Genomic DNA, 15,866 nt, shown 5'->3' on the forward strand with positions numbered 1-15,866 from the left:
AGTGGCTGCTGCCTCTGAGCCACTGCCCTGGCAGGTGGTGCTGTGGTGTGGCCTGGGTGAGTTCCCCCAGATCTGGCTGTGAGAACTCCGATTGCTCTGCAGCAGCTGTGGTACAGCCAGGGGAAAGAATCGTGTCTGCCTAGCTGCTGTTCAGCCATACACTTGGGCTCCTGAGAACTGTGCAGTGAAATCTGGGATCTGAGAAACTGTATTTCTACAGGTGAGACCTACCTATAGTGAGCGATGAATGACAAAGGATTGAAACAGCCCCTGCCCAAGGTCTGGGTATTGTGAGTTGAATAGAAACGAGGCACTGCTCTGAGACGGGCACATGTTAGTTCCTCTCACTGCAAGGTTCTGGCACTTTTCTTCCTTAGAGCAGTTTTATGTGGTTGCCTTAAGAGAACTCATGTACCAATATATGCTCTTTTTTTTTCTTTTTTTTTTTTTTCCCAATTTCTAGGAATGATCAAATGTATTCATAGGAATCCCAAGTAGAAATTGCTAATTACCTAGAAAGGGGAGATACTCCTCATTTTATTGAGGAAGTAGAGCCACGATGAATTAAAAGGACTTTTCCTGAATCGCAGGAAACTTAATGTGGAGATAGAAATTGAGTCCAGACTTCCTGGTTCAGTTCACGGTTTCAGTCCATCCTTTTCCAAGTATCAAGTATGTACACAAGACTCTCCAATTTAATCTTCATATTAGCTTCCAGTGCTACAATTCAGTTCCTCTGAACTTTGCCCTCTCATTCATTTTAGCAAAAAGGCAAACATTTGGCCATTTGTTTCAATAGTGAGTAGAAGCTGTTTTATATACAGATGACGCTTTCCCCTCCATTCACATGCTTCTCATCCTAGTATTAGAAGGCCTGCCTGTGTCAGCAAGGGCCTGTTTAAATTAGAAACCAAATCATGTTTCAGGGAAGCCTTGGGCTGTCTTGTGGAAAGGGTTCTTCTCAACCCTTGCCAGTTACTACTTGGTGGTCCTGCCAATCCTTGCTGAGTTTCAAAACAAAAGTTGCTCAAGCTCAAAGAGCACTGCTAGCCCAGCATAGGCAGCTGGATGGCTGGTGAGCTGGGATGGAGCAAGGCCCAGTGCTTAACCAGGCACAGCTCACCAGGCCATGTAAAGGGACAGGAGAGTGGCACTGTCCTCACTGTTAACATTCCTCTTCTGTGAGACTTTTCCTGATATTTATTTAATAAACCCAGGCTCAGAAAGTCTAAATGATTTGAGCAATCAAGTGGTTGCAATTTGGATTTGTATATGAAGAGGACACGCAGCCAGGCTAAGTGAAGGCTGAAATGCGCCACTTCTGACTTCTGCAAAACCAGCTGTGTCCAAGAGTGGAATATGCAGTGACAGTGCTTAGGAGATGTGCTTCAGGCCAGGTTTGCAAAGCCACACCTCCTATTTAATTGTACATCACCAGTATCTGGTATGATCACTGTGGAGAAGTTTCTGTTGCTGCCAGTGAATAATATTCATCAACTCCAGTTTGATGTCTCCTGCCAGTTGCTGCAAAAGTCAAGGACGTGGTAATGCTCTGTTCTCAGAGACAGGTTCTACAGAACTGTCTGAAGTATGCCTGCATTTCCATGTCCCAGCAACAGATGCTTGTAAATAGGCACTCCTTCACATGTAGGAAGGAATTCATCCAGAGACTGCTTTGTGTAAAGGTTTATTCTTCCTTTCTGAAGAACCTTGCTGAGAATTTTCGCATGAAGTGGAGAAAAAAAGCAGCATCACATGCATTACCATTGCAGAATTATTTCCAACTTGTAGTGAAGCAGGGACAAATGCTGAGTGGATGAAGAGGTCCAAGGTTCAAACTGGAAATGGAACTTCTTGCTATGGATGTGGGACAGGAGAGGAAAAACAAATGCCGATTAACCTGATCTTCAGTAAAAGGCACAGAGAAATTATTTTCACTAAAAAGTAAAAAATTAAAATGAGTAATGTTTTTGTATGTTAGGAAAAAAAGTATTATCTGTACTTCAGTTCATTGAAAAAATACACAAAGGAAAGGCAGCACAGAAAAGAAGAGCATTTTTGCTGCTTGTACTTCCCACGTTCTGTCATTGGTGCTCTTGCTCTTGTGAGTGGTCCTTTACCCTGTACAACATCCATATGAGGAGAACGTATTGGTCTTTTCACCTGTATAAGGGGATCTGCTTAAACAGAAACACCAGCATGAGTCCCTGATGATGACTCAAAACCCCCTTGATGTTTGATTCAGAGAGATGTAGTCTGCACAGTTTTGGAGTAATTTGTAAATGTTCTTTTGATAACTTTTGCTTATCAGCTTTGAGGTTTGTTGACCGTAACTGCATTGTGATCTGAGTAAAATGGTTGTTACTGCATTTGCAAGCAGCTCAGCCTGATTACACTGATCTAAGCACCACATTTACAACTTCGTCTGTGGTGCCATTACAGAAATTAAGTGAGCCAGCAGGAAGACACACTGCACGTATCTCACTCTTAGCATGCTGATTTACTGCCTCTGTCTGCTGTCTTTTACAGTTCTGTACTGGCTAATGTCCCTGCCTTGCTGGTTAGCTTGTTTAAGTCGTGTGATGCTTCATCTGGAGTGAGGAATCTGAATCTGACTTTGCCACCAGACTGAGAAACAGACAGCAACTTTATTTCAAAGTTCTTTTTTCATCTTTCCTGTGGTTACCTTGCACTTAGAAAACAAACTGGTACGGGTCATGGTATGGGGATGTGTGCTTTCCTTTGACTTTCTTCATTCTGAAAAAGTCTGTGTTCTTCAGCTATTCTCCACGGCTTCTCTGGTGTTCTGTTTTGACTTGGCCTGATGGCTGAAAGCTTTCCTGTAAATTATTACTTTTGACAGTTACGATAGTGATATTCCACACTCCCATAGTATCCTCTGACCTGCAGGTATCACAATGCACAGATATGCCTAAAACGTCACAAAAGAATGTGAATCACATACACTTACAAATTATGTCAGATAAACAATGTAAGAGGAGTACAGTATCTCAAAGAGAAATGACAAGCATCACTGATTAGAGTATTTACAGTGAGAAAGGGTTTCTGAGTTAGCTTCAACCCATAACTTCTGATTATTGAGTCGGTGCATTAAAACAGTGTAATTTGCCATAATTCTGTAAGCTAACAAGATAAGTGCACATATGGATTCAACTAATAAATCAACAGAATATTAGTTATTGGGGTGGAGGAGTGTGAGGTGAATGAGGAAGGTGGGTGAGGACAGCTACTAGTGTTAAGAATCTAAATAAAGTTACTCTGAAAAGCTGGCTGTGGTGGGCCCAGTGGAGGCTGCATAGTTGATTCTCTTCTTTAGAATAAAAGGAAAAAGAGGCCATGTGGCAACCTGGTTCATACCAGCTTCTACTACTCAGTGTGTGAAAATGGTCTCAGAGCTGTCATTATCTCCTTCACTTTCTGGTTCATATGCAAGCAGTGCAAAAGTATCATCATTAATGTTGGCTGAAGCTTCACACTTAATGGTTTTTTTTCAGGTGGAACTTGCAGAAATTTGCACCAAGAGTGAACGTTACATTGGCACAGAAGGTGGAGGAATGGACCAGTCAATCTCTTTTCTGGCAGAAGAAGGAACTGTATGTGAATCTTTGTAATCTAAGACAACAGTTTAACATTAATTAATGTAAACAGCAATGTCTTCATGTGTACCTGGCAGAATGACAAGAAACTGGAATACCTTGGCAAGCAGGATAAGCACCACTGCAGATGAAATAGGAATGATATGTATAATCTTTTGTACAGTTGAGTATGACAGTTTGAAGGACTAAGATGGTAAAAAATAGAAATGGAGAGAAGGAGGAAAGATGTGGGGAAAGATGCATGAGGTCCAGGTTCCACACTATTCAGCTAATTGATCACTGAACTTAGAAGACTTCCCATATAATGAAATCTGAATAGTCGGTATGCCTTGTATTCAGTGCAAATGGGATAATTATTACAAAAATGCTTTCTTGAAACTTTTTGTAACCGAACATTTCTAAGAAGTTTTGCCAGGTCAAGTTAGAAAGACAATGGAGATTTTTTCCCCAGTTCTGCTAATTCCAGAATTGGCTGAATTGTGTCATAGAAGGTATTCAGCTGTCTTAACCGCGGTGACAGAAGGTGGACTAGCCACCACATGCAGGACCTGCCAAGTTATGCACGAGTGCTTGCAGTTGAATTTACAGTGGTGTTCATCCACGGTTGCAAGACACACAGGAGTGTTGAAAACTAAAATGTGTCAAAATACATTTACTGAAATTAATGTAGCTTTTCATAGGAGACCTTTACTTTGCTTATAAATTAAAGTAATTTTATTATCTGTACAGATTTTGTGCCCTAATGCTGTATCTTGAATGAGTTTACACAGAAAACAAGCTATTTTTCATGTAATTCATCATGACATATTTCCTTTCAATTTCACATTACCCTTGCCTATGCTACACCTTTCCTTCACACCTCATACTGCTCCTCGTAAAGTGAAGGAAGTTGCATATTTTGCTGGCATACACACAGAGGATCGTGTAAGAGGGATTTTCCTGATGTATGTTGGTGGTGGTCAATAAAACAAAGGAAAGATTAAAAGAGAAATTGTGAACCAAGCAGAAAACATCTTTGCTTCAGTGCAATTGCAGATGAATGCAGTTCTGGCCACCCATTTCAAAGAAGTTACACTAGAGCTAGACAAGTTGGAACATTGGCTGAAAAATTTAAAACGCCACCTTGGAAAAACAGTGTCTTGGAGGGCGGTATTTTGAAGCCAATGTAAAATAGTGAATGGACAAGAGAAGGTAAATTGAGAATGCATTGTTTTTCGTAACCAAAGAACTAATAGAAACACAATAACATTAACAAGCAGCTTGTTCAAAAACAAACAAGGAAGTTGTTTTTTCAAAGCATTCATTGTTAAATTGAGAAATACCATACATTCTGGAAGACAAAAGTTTAAAAAGGGTTCAAAAAGGACCTTCTTGGGTGCTAATAAAACATTGGCCTACGTGTTTCTATTAAACAAAATGTGATGAATCTTCCAGTAGAACTGCCATAACCTTTCCTTATGGGAAGCTGGAAAAATACATCGCAAAACAGAAGAAAAAGAAAAAAAAGGTTGCTTTATGTATGTCTTATTTTCATATTCCTTCTAAATATCAATTCAAGGCTGCTGTCAAAAACAGGAGACTGGACCAGCTCAGAGGTACATTCTGAACGTTGTAGCTCTTAGAGGGTATACTGAAATGTAAGCAAGCTTGTCTGTCTTGATAGTAATTTTGTGACGTGGTCCAGAATCTCAATGGCAGGGAGTAACACACATGCTGTACATAATGTACAAGCAGATTTGTCATTGTTTATTCAGCACTCTAGCTGCTCAAGGAACTCTCTGGGGGTGAAAAATGCCAAAACCAGTAAAGGCATCCTTGCTTGCAGAGTTACAGTCTATACTAAGTAGCGAAAGCAGGGCACATGATTTACAACTTGTCCTAATGAGAAACCAGATGTGAATTTAATCTCTTGATTACATTACATCCTGAATTATTTAATTAATGGATGCCTAGCTTATTCCATGAAAAGGTCACAAAATGTTGGGAACATCTTGCACGGCCTATGTAAAGCATCTGTGAGGCAAGACAGTCTCTTATATCAGAAGAAAGAAGATAGTAACTACTTTTTAAATAGTTTTATTTCGTTTCTCTGATTGTTGGTATGTAACACGATCACCATCTGCAGTCAACCCTACGATTTTGGTAATATGCTGTACCTCAGTGAATTAAATCTTCTTGACATAGTGGAAAAATAGAAAAATAAGGGGGAGACAGATATTGGTGGAGGGAAGGGAATGTGAAGCTGCTTGATTCTAGTAGCACACACATTAGCTTCAGCCAGGTCTGGTACTTTTCTGTAGATCAAAGGAAAACTGTTGTCTTAAACAGGCAAGAAAAATAGGTTGGGTGGGGTTCTGTGAAATGCTGAAGAAACCCAAAGACTTAAGGGAAACATTCTAAAATCCAACTACAAGGGAAGGGGTTGAAATGTATGTGCAACTCAGCCAATGAGGTTAGATCTCTTTTCTTGCTGTTTCATGTCAGTTTCCTTCATTAAGTGTCCCTGGATTTCCAAGAGAAAAAACATGCAAATTTGTATTTGATTTATAGAACTAAGTGCACTGCTAGCTAGTAGTAAATTAAAACTAACCAGTCATTTTTCTTTCGATAGGCCAAGTTGATAGAGTTCAGTCCTCTGAGGGCAACTGATGTTAGACTTCCAAGCGGAGCAGCGTTTGTTATTGCTAACAGTTGTGTTGAAATGAATAAAGCAGCAACTTCTCATTACAATATTAGGGTAATGGAGTGTCGTCTGGCTACAAAGGTAACGTATGGCTTATGTCAAACTCTAATGAAACCTTCATCTAAATATGTGCCTTTCTCCACTTCTGACCAATCATATCTTTACTTAACACCTGGCTAGATGCTATGTTAAGGAGCATTTTTCTTTCCAGCACCAGACACTTCCATCTCTGCAGAAACAATTCCTGCCGAGTTTAATGGAAGTGCAAGGACTATGCCCTTATATAGAAGATTATGTGATTTTAATTCTATTTAATTTATTTTGTGTTATATTTGAATGGAGGAAATATGCCTATTTTTCAGCAAAAAATGCTCTGAGTTAATGAGATAGACTGTTTCTAATTAAAGCTGAATAATGACAAATAATGGAAAGCAACCAGTGTGGTCACATGTTTACATGTATATATGGCAATAGATGTGTATTTTCGAGGATTTAGAAGACATCAAAGCTACTAGTTGGAGGCCTGGAAGTAATACTGGAAATGCTGAATAGCAGCATGCATGTTAGTGTAAAACCCAGAATTTAAGTTATACTGCCTGTTTACAGTTGGCAATTATCTCTAAAATATATGGAATCTGAGCATGACAAATCTAAGTTCTGCTTTAATTGTGGATTCTGTAGATCATACATGTGGGAATATGAGGATGTAGGGTTTGATTCGAGTCTGTTATAAAAATACAGTGGATTTTTTATTAAGTTAAATGAGGACTAAGCATAAAGATTCACTGCAGTAATAGCCCACATGGAGTGCTGTGTTAAAGAAACAAATTTGGGTCACATAGCGTAGATGAAAGTTTTAAAAAGTACAGTGTGGAACTCCTTGTCACAAACCAGTTGGCCAAAATATAGGTTAGACTCTTGCACTCAATCTAAACAAACAGGTACTTTAAGCACCTGTTGGCAGAATGGTTCTGTGAAAGAAAATGCCATAGTTAATGTTAAATAATGAAAAAAAAACCTGCTGAATACCTTAAAAGATACTGACAAAATGTAATGTAAAATATGAAAGTTGGGATATTTTTACAGGAGGGAAGTAAAACAGGTGGCTTTTAAAATGGGATTTCAACTCAAGTATGAAAAACAGCTACACTTTAGGTGTATATTAGATATGGTAAAAATAATAGCACCAATGAGCACATTTTAAGTTGTCAATGAAGTTAATAAAAAGACTCCTATGCCTTTAGAAAAATGAAGGTAAAGACCTCACCGTGTGCTAGATCGTGCATAACTGATAAACATCAAATTCAGGATAATTGATTGACTACATCTTTTAGGAAGAGTTTATTTTGGAAATTATTATGCATAAGGCACAAGGAGCCTTTGGAGATGGTATGTTTTGAAAGGCAAACTGTAACTGTAAATGCCTTGGAAGACCTTTTAAGGTATTGTTCTATATGCCTTTTTTTGCAAATGGAATCACAGTTTTCTAAATTGCTTTAAATTATTGAGCCTCTTTATTAAAATGATGGCAATGAACAATTTTAATTTTTTTACACTACTGTTAGCTATGATGCAGTCTTTAAATGGGAACCTTTAGCAGATCCATGACTTTAAGTAGACTAACAACATACACCTGTCTATTTTAAAACATATGCTACCCAGATGGAAAGTTGCACACACTACAAAAATATTTTGAGTCAGGAAAAGACTGTCTTTAGGAAGAGGTCACAGTGGGGTGAAGGAGGGCAGGCATGTAAGTGGAAGCAGGGAAGTCATTTATGCACCATTAAGCTAATGGAAATATGAAATAACATTCTGGACTTCACAGGTCTTTTGCTTTACAAGAAATTCTCATTGGGTTTTTCTAGGATGGGCTTTTTTTTTTTCTTCTTCCACTTTAGGTCATTCTAATATTGCTTACTTGTTTGCAGAAAGCTCTCTGTAAGTAAAGATGCCAACACCATGTATTTCAACTGGCACTGGTGCAGAATATTTTGATATCAATCTGTCTTACAGTAAGCTCCTGAGCATCCTAACCTGTCCTTCTCAGATTCTGCACCCTTCCCTTCTAGGCAGTCATTCATTTGCTTGCTTCATTTGTTCTGGGGAGCTTCTTCTTCTTCTGCCTTTGCTTTTGTCTCTCATCGCTTTCCTGTGCACCATTAAACAGTATGTTTAAAGTCAATTATGTTCCTCAGAACACTCAATTCTACAGGAAATTAACTGTGCTTTATGTATCAGAGCACTTGTGCAGTGCACACTGCAGGATGACTGAGCATTAATGCATGCTCTGCAATCCCCATACTTTACAGTGTGTGGTTCACTTCAGTTTCAGCTAGAGTGGAGCCAAGAATTTCTGCAACTGGGATGCCATGTACTTATTGAGCTGATGTTTGCTAAATGTGGAAAAACACTCAGGTGGTATTACAGAAATGTAAAGTATAAGAAAGGGATGTTGCTATAGAAGGGCGAAGCATTCCTATACTTACTCTAGTCAGGCTTTCTTCTATTTGTATTTGTCCCATCATTCTCTTAGTACAGTGCTCCAGTGTGCCTGTGTTGAACAATAAAAGACAATGATGACTACAGATGCTATATCCTGACAGTTAAGAGCCAGCTGGATGCTGTCCACATCTTTAATTCATCTAGTCAGAGATCAGCAAGAAAATATCCAATTCTGGGATCAGTACCGGGTTTACTTTTGTACATAAAATAGATGGGATTGTTCCCATCTCTGTTCTGCATCCATTACAATTTGAGCTGCTGCAGATAGATATTTGTTAAAAACAAAACAAAAACATTTATTTGCTCATAACGTTTTTTCCAATGCTGTTATAGTTGAAACTTTATTATAAGCAACATGAAACTTTTCCCAGCAAGGCCTGCTCACAGAGCTGAAGGGATCAGTTTCCATCTGGAACATTTTACCTGTAAAACTCAGTGCAGTTTGCTTTTCTAAACTGCAGCATCTCCACTGAAGAACAGAAATGACAGTAGATGCTACAGAACCTGTGACAAATACTCTAACTGGATTATGTGTTTTACAAGTAGAAACGTTTTTGTTGCCTTGTAGAACATTATATTATTTTTTTCTAAATTCTTATTTCTGTATAACTTCTGATAATAAAGTCCAGGGGCTGCTGAACATTAGGATTACAATTATTAGGGAAGAAGTTTTTACATTCATATCATAAACACACACCAACACAGGAGGTAACGAATATTTAGATAAAATAACTGAAGCAATAATTGTTATTGTAACTGAGCCATAAGTAAGGTAACATACCGTTAAGTTGAGGCTATAGAGTTCTAGAAGCTCTATAAAAAAAATAGGCCAGAAATAACTAAATCAGTCTCTCACAAGAAAATTGTCTCACCTTGATTTCCGCATTAGTCACTACACACTGCTGCTGCTCTTTCACTACCACTGAACACAAAACTGTTTTAAATGGCGTCACAGTCAGATGATTAGGATTTTGATTGGATTTTGTCCTGCCCTATTAAGTTTCACATAAATCTTAGCAAGTCACTAGATGGCACCAAAAGTAGTTAACTTTTACGTACCATAATAAAGCAAAACTGGAAAAGTTCCTGCAACGGTACTGCTGGAGGAGAGCAGAGGGTGAGAATCTACAGCAGAAAGCTGGGCAATAGATTTGCTTAAACAACAACCTCGTGTTCCAACTTCAGACAAAGCAATGTAGATACTTTTCAGGCACGTATGTGAATACAGGAAGTTACACATGTGCTAAATTGCTTTGCTGGACTGAGACCTAAATGCTTTCAAACCAATCTTACTCAAACCCACTGTTTATTGAAATGAATAACAAGACACACTGGGTGAAGTTTGGGCTTTGCTGATGAGAAGTTTCAACATGGATTTGAGTGGGAAAAGGATTCCATTCTCTGATTTTGCTGCAATGCTTTAAACTCTCTGCAAACATTCAGCCTGATCTGGTACACATAGAAGCCTAAATCTCAATTAAAATGATGAAGGATTAGAGGCAGTGAATGCAGTCAAATGATATTGGCACTTTTCTGCTAATCTATCTCAGTACTGATCTGTTAAAACGAGGGTGTTGGGCTCCCACAGCGACCACTTAACGTGTTTCTATCATTAATAATGTTAAGAACATTGCACCTCATGAAAATATGAGTTGTTTTGCTCAAGTTTTTTCATTAGACACAGGGGAACATCATCGCATGCCGCAACTTTCTAGAGAAAAACCTCTTTGACGTATTTCCTTTTAGGATTCTGGTGCATTAAAGTAACTGCCTTCAACTGCCAAGAAGTCAGAAAGATACATTACGCATGACCTACTTGTCTGGAGTGGAAAAAACAAGTATACCTATGGCTAGGTACACTTACTAGTGTAGTTAGCACATATAGCACTAGTTATACTAGTTAGCGCAATGGAAATCGTATAGGAATGGAACAGATTCTAACTAACACATCATAACCTTCTTATAGGGCTCAAAACTTTCACTTTTATGTTTAAAAAATGGACTTATTTAAGTTTACGTTGAACGCTGCAGTATGGGAAAGCTATTGTTCATTCTCTACTGCAAATATATCTTTTATATTTTTAGGGCTATTATGAGAACAGTTTGTAGTGTCTTCCTCAAGTTCAACTATAGAAGCATCTTAGTCTTCAATGCTAGAACAAATTATAACAGTGTAGAAACAGACTCCTTGGGGACCTGCAGTGTTACAATACTGTAGCATTTGTACAAGCAATAGTCTGAATGTGGCTTTGAAATTTTAAAAATTGTTTGAAGTAATGACATCCATAGAAAAGGAGGAATCGCTGATTTGATATCATACAATGTCTCACTCACAGACCTTTCATAAATATCTACTGTGCAAGGATAGAAAGTGGCCATGGATAATTCCCAATTAATAAGTTGAAAGAGCACTTGGGTCTTAAAGCTGCTGATGGACAATTTAGTTTTAACCTGGGAAGCACAACATGTTTTATTTTTTAAATTTCAGCTTCTCTCAAAGTCAAAAAGTTTGGACTGGAAAAAAATGCTGAGACTCCAAGATGTGCAGGCCAGCCTAGGAGTTAGCCTGGAGGAAATGCTGACCATTGTCGAGGAGGTATTGCATCCGGAGCCGTACAGCACAGAGGAAATTTGTAAATGCCTGGGAATTAGCCTGGAGGAGCTCCGCTCTCAGATCCTGAGTCAAAACACGCAGAATGGTAAGCATATATGAAATACTGTTCTTTGCTTTACAGTGTTTGTGTTATCTAAAATTGCTCTTTATTAATAAGTGGTGTGCAAGTCTCGCCAGAATACTCCAGAATCGTGAGAATCTAAATAGTAGAATGGGTACACAGTGGAAGAAGTAGCAGATTAGATTTTAGATTAGTCTGTACTAGTTTAGAGTCACCTCCAGATAGATTCAAGAGAAAAGTCTTAAGTTAGGCTTCCTTTTTAAGCCAAATCTCTAACAAAACCAGACATTTTGGCTGGTTACAGCATCAATCAAATAAGTCCTGTTTGCTCTCTCTGAACTGGTGTTCAGGGCTAGCATAGGTGGAGACTTGTTTCTATTTTTGAATGGACAAATACATTATCACTTCATAAACCCTACATGAGGATGCAAGTCTCCTAGGTCACTCTTTCCTGAGAAAGAAGTTCCTGTTTCTGTATATACATATCTACCTATCCAGATCTAGATATAAAAATGTTGGTGCAGGTAAACAATTTACTATGTAAAGTATTTCCCAAATATTCTTGCATATGATTATATATTATTATATATAGTTTTGATTATTGGCACTAATGACTTCTAAAAGAAAGAACTGTCTTAGATGTATATAGTAGGGTTGCTAATAGTACCTAATAATAGAGCATTTATGAAATCGTTAATTTGCATTCATAGTCATTTCCAATTTAGATTAGGTTCTTGCTTTATGAATTTTAAATAACCCAGACTTTTTTGTTTTCTCTGTGGCTTTAATGCCTCTACTGTTTTCCACAGCCAAATTATATCCTTGCCAAGACTGGTTTCAGGGAGGTATATATTTGTTTGCATGTATATCAGTAACATGTATATACATACTGATGCATATATTTAAAAAATATGCACATCTGGAACAACTGTAAATGTTATACATTGACCAGGAACCAGGTCCTGAACCTATAACCTTTTTTGCAAGCCAGTGATATCAGAGAGCATAAAATTATCTTAGTGTCTAATTACATTGCCAGAGGGGTACGGCATGGAATATGGTGTCTTAACCCAGCTCATTACCTTCATAGGAAGAGCTCTGTTAACTCTGTGCTGTACATACAAGAACAGACTGAGCTGTGTGTGCACTCAGCAACGTTTTCATGGGAAACTACAGAGTTCTGAGCGTGTTGTGCTGTGCCCTATCTCTCCCCTTCATGAAGGTGTACAAAACTCACAGAGAGGTTTGTAATCCCTACCCCTGGTTTACAAAACACAGTTCTACAGTTCTGTTGAACTGAATTGTTTTTTACAGATTGTGTTTTTCCACACCCCTTCAGAAAAAAAGGTCTGGATAAAAAGTTGAAACACAAAAGCTACAGAAGAAACTGAAGGAAATGTTATACTGGGGCTCTGAATAGTATTTGCAGATGTTTGCTGAATGGAATCTGTATGACCATGATTTCATTTGATAAGGCCAATTACAATGGGTTATGCTGCAAGTCTCTTTGCATGTACAATATAAAATTAAATAAGAGATTTCTGTAAAACTATACACAATAAAGAAACGAGACAGACAAAGAAATAATCTAAATCCACTGTTGTGTGTTTTGTTAACACACTGGACAAATTGCATTTTATGTTGGCTTTGGAAAACCAGAGGGTGTTTGACAAAAATATTTTTCTTATCTCCCCCCTACTTTCCGACTGTTCTTTAATAACAAAGCCTCACTTCTTCATGTGAGAAAACCTACCAGTCCAGTATGTCATTTCTGCAGAGTATTTCTAAATATCATTGAACTTTTGCTCAACGTGAACAAAGAGCCCTAGCAGTTAAAGGTACCTTTCTTCCTTTGTAAAGGTTGCCCTAGCTTTCCTGTTACAGGATTTCAATGTTAAATGTAGAATACCTGCATAAGAAACACCAGGTAAATCATTTACTGGATTCTGAGTTTTCTCTGTGACTGAGTCAATTCGTTTGTATTATTCAAAGTCCAGAGTTAATGTTTTGTACAGACCCTGTATCTCATGTTTAAGGATATGAAAGAGCTACATCTGTTACTTTAGCCTGAAGTCAGCTTTCCTTCATCTGCTCCTCCAGTGATGACACTGTGTGCTTGCCCAAACTTCCGTACATATGTTAGGCTGACCAAAGAAGAACTCCAGATCCCAAAGAAAAACTATATGGGCAGGCTTTGGGCAAGTCTCAAGCTGTGGCTGAATACACAACTTCTAATCTCTTTTATAGGAAGGTACTCAAGGACTCCTGCAGGGTCTCACTGTGCAGCTCGCTTGTTCCCCAGGTTTGGAGAGGTACAGGTGCTGCATAGTCTCTATAAAGCCTCATGCAGCTGTTCCTCGGCCAACTCACAATCCTGAGTTTAAATCCCCCTTCCAAATGTTTACACATGGATTGCACTTGCGGCTTCTGAACATCTCTAGAACAAATAATATTTCTTACATTTGAAGATACGCTATACCATAATTTTGTCTTGGAGTTGAAGGCTTCACAGAACATTTAGTGTGTGGTTATTGTGGGACGTGAAGTATTTATAAGCCTCACCACAAAAGGATACTTGCTTGTAAAATAATGTATTCCTTTAACTATAAGATGTTTTTTCCTTCTTAGATCAGTTATTTTTAAAACATTTTTTTCCTTTTCACATATAAAATTATAATCTAATTTTGATATTTAGATCTGGGAATGAAATCATCATCAGAATAACAGGTATCTGTTTACCATCAAGATTTGGCTGTGTAACTGCCCTCTTGTTTGTCCCCTGGGAAGACAGTGAATCTTAAACCTTAGTGTAGTTGCAACGAGTGGTGTTTGAATAGCATTTCATTCCCACTGCCAAGTCATCTGTATTAATGGTGATCTCAGTGCAAGAACAATTTTTACTCTCTTTGTGCAGAAAATAACACACGACTTCAAGTGAAGGTGGACACAGATGTGCTGCTCAGCAATATGTAAAGCTGTGCCTGTGCATCAGTGGAGTGCCCTTGTCTTACAAGAGCAGAATTTATCTCCGCGTTGGTGACCTCAGAGCGCTTCCCAGCTTGGGGGTTGGGGTGACAGCTTCATCCTGATCCACGTCATGGAGGAAATTGAGCACATAACATTCTCCTTCCAGAAAGACACAGATTGCTTGGGATGAGCCCCCAAGCAATGGGCCACTCCTGGCAGATCCCATACAGGTAGAAGCAGACATTTTGGGTGGGCCATAGGTTACGCATAGGCATGAATGGTCTAGGTTAATTGCAACAGTTTTGCTAAGGCTCGCATTTCCCTGGAGAATTACTTTCAGCTGGTAGTTACTGTTCTCTTAGAGCAGGTGTCTGCTAAATGGGTCACTGAATCCAGCAATGACTGGTCCTTTGGTTTATTTTCAGAGAGCCAGATTACAAACAGTTATTTGAGCAGTCCCAGCAGAATAACTGTTCCCCACTTTGAGGAGGGGGTTCACAATCTGGCTCAAATTAAAGCCATCTGGCAGCATTTTCTTATGTACATTATGAGCCAGAAACGTTCACCCTCTTCATGTTCAATCAGCAGGATGCCTAACAGAGAAAGGTACTGTTCCATGTGAGTAACGCTGGTAGAAACTGTCCCCTACATGATTTTGTATTGGTGAATTTTTCCCGTTGTAAATTTCTAACAGTTCCATCAGCCATGTGTAGCTCATTAATCTACAGTGAAGCAGATCGTAAGAAGCTGCCAAAGCAGCTAGAAAAAAATACACAGCCTGAAGAGGCTGGTCTTTTGCTAAAGGTCAGACAGAATTGTACAGGAAGCCCCTAAAGAAAGGAATCTGCTGAAGTTGAAGTTACAGCAAATAATGTGAGTTGCTGGGAAGCCACAGTGTTTAATTATAAAGAAAAAAAAAATCCATTTAAGTGGAGAGTACAGGTTTACACAGTTTTCATTAAGTTAAAACAAAAAATATGACCGTACAGTTGCAAATGCACAGTAAAGTTTTCTCTTACATTTAACTAACATTTGCTTGGGACAAATAGCGCAGGATTTTTGTTTAAGAGACTGTATATGGATTTTGGACTAACTTCCATTAACATTAGTCAGTTGTCTCTTAACAAATGTCAAGGTTCTCCCTGCAGTGTGAAACATTATTGCACTGGAAAATGTCACTGCTTCCTTCAAGGGCATTTAGTGGCTGTAAGGGAACTGCATCTAGCTGCTCATAGGTCCTCTGTAGAGGAGCAAGCGGAGGCGCACGGAGTACACAGAGGGTCAGCAAGAGCTCTGACATTCTAAAAAACAGAAGTGGAGTGGTAACACAAAGCAGTTAACAGTGGATGAGATTCCTTGAGGACCATGTCTGCTTTTTTTTGTAGAAATGCAATTAGTGGAGCAATGACCTGAAGGTGG

The 15,866-nt window shown here is 38.7% G+C and overlaps 1 protein-coding gene across 4 annotated transcripts in view; it reads left to right on the forward strand.

The window, feature by feature from the left end:
• The window catches only part of GALK2 (galactokinase 2), a 48,997-nt gene that overhangs the window by 19,962 nt on the left and 13,169 nt on the right, over positions 1 to 15,866 (forward strand). For 2 of the 4 annotated variants that reach the window (XM_042875976.1, XM_042875978.1), the window contains exons 6-8: positions 3,516 to 3,614; positions 6,229 to 6,381; positions 11,294 to 11,504. In XM_042875976.1, the coding sequence (XP_042731910.1) occupies positions 3,516 to 3,614; positions 6,229 to 6,381; positions 11,294 to 11,504 (463 nt within the window). Of the gene's footprint in view, positions 1 to 3,515; positions 3,615 to 6,228; positions 6,382 to 11,293; positions 11,505 to 12,570; positions 12,724 to 12,794; positions 12,993 to 15,866 lie in introns of those variants that run through there. The other 2 variants (XM_042875979.1, XM_042875980.1) reach the window with 2 other exon arrangements.

Source organism: Lagopus leucura, unplaced genomic scaffold, assembly GCF_019238085.1.
Source record: "Lagopus leucura isolate 7727_CA_CO unplaced genomic scaffold, USGS_WTPT01 Super-Scaffold_100015, whole genome shotgun sequence".
Classification (NCBI taxonomy): Eukaryota; Metazoa; Chordata; class Aves; order Galliformes; family Phasianidae; genus Lagopus; species Lagopus leucura.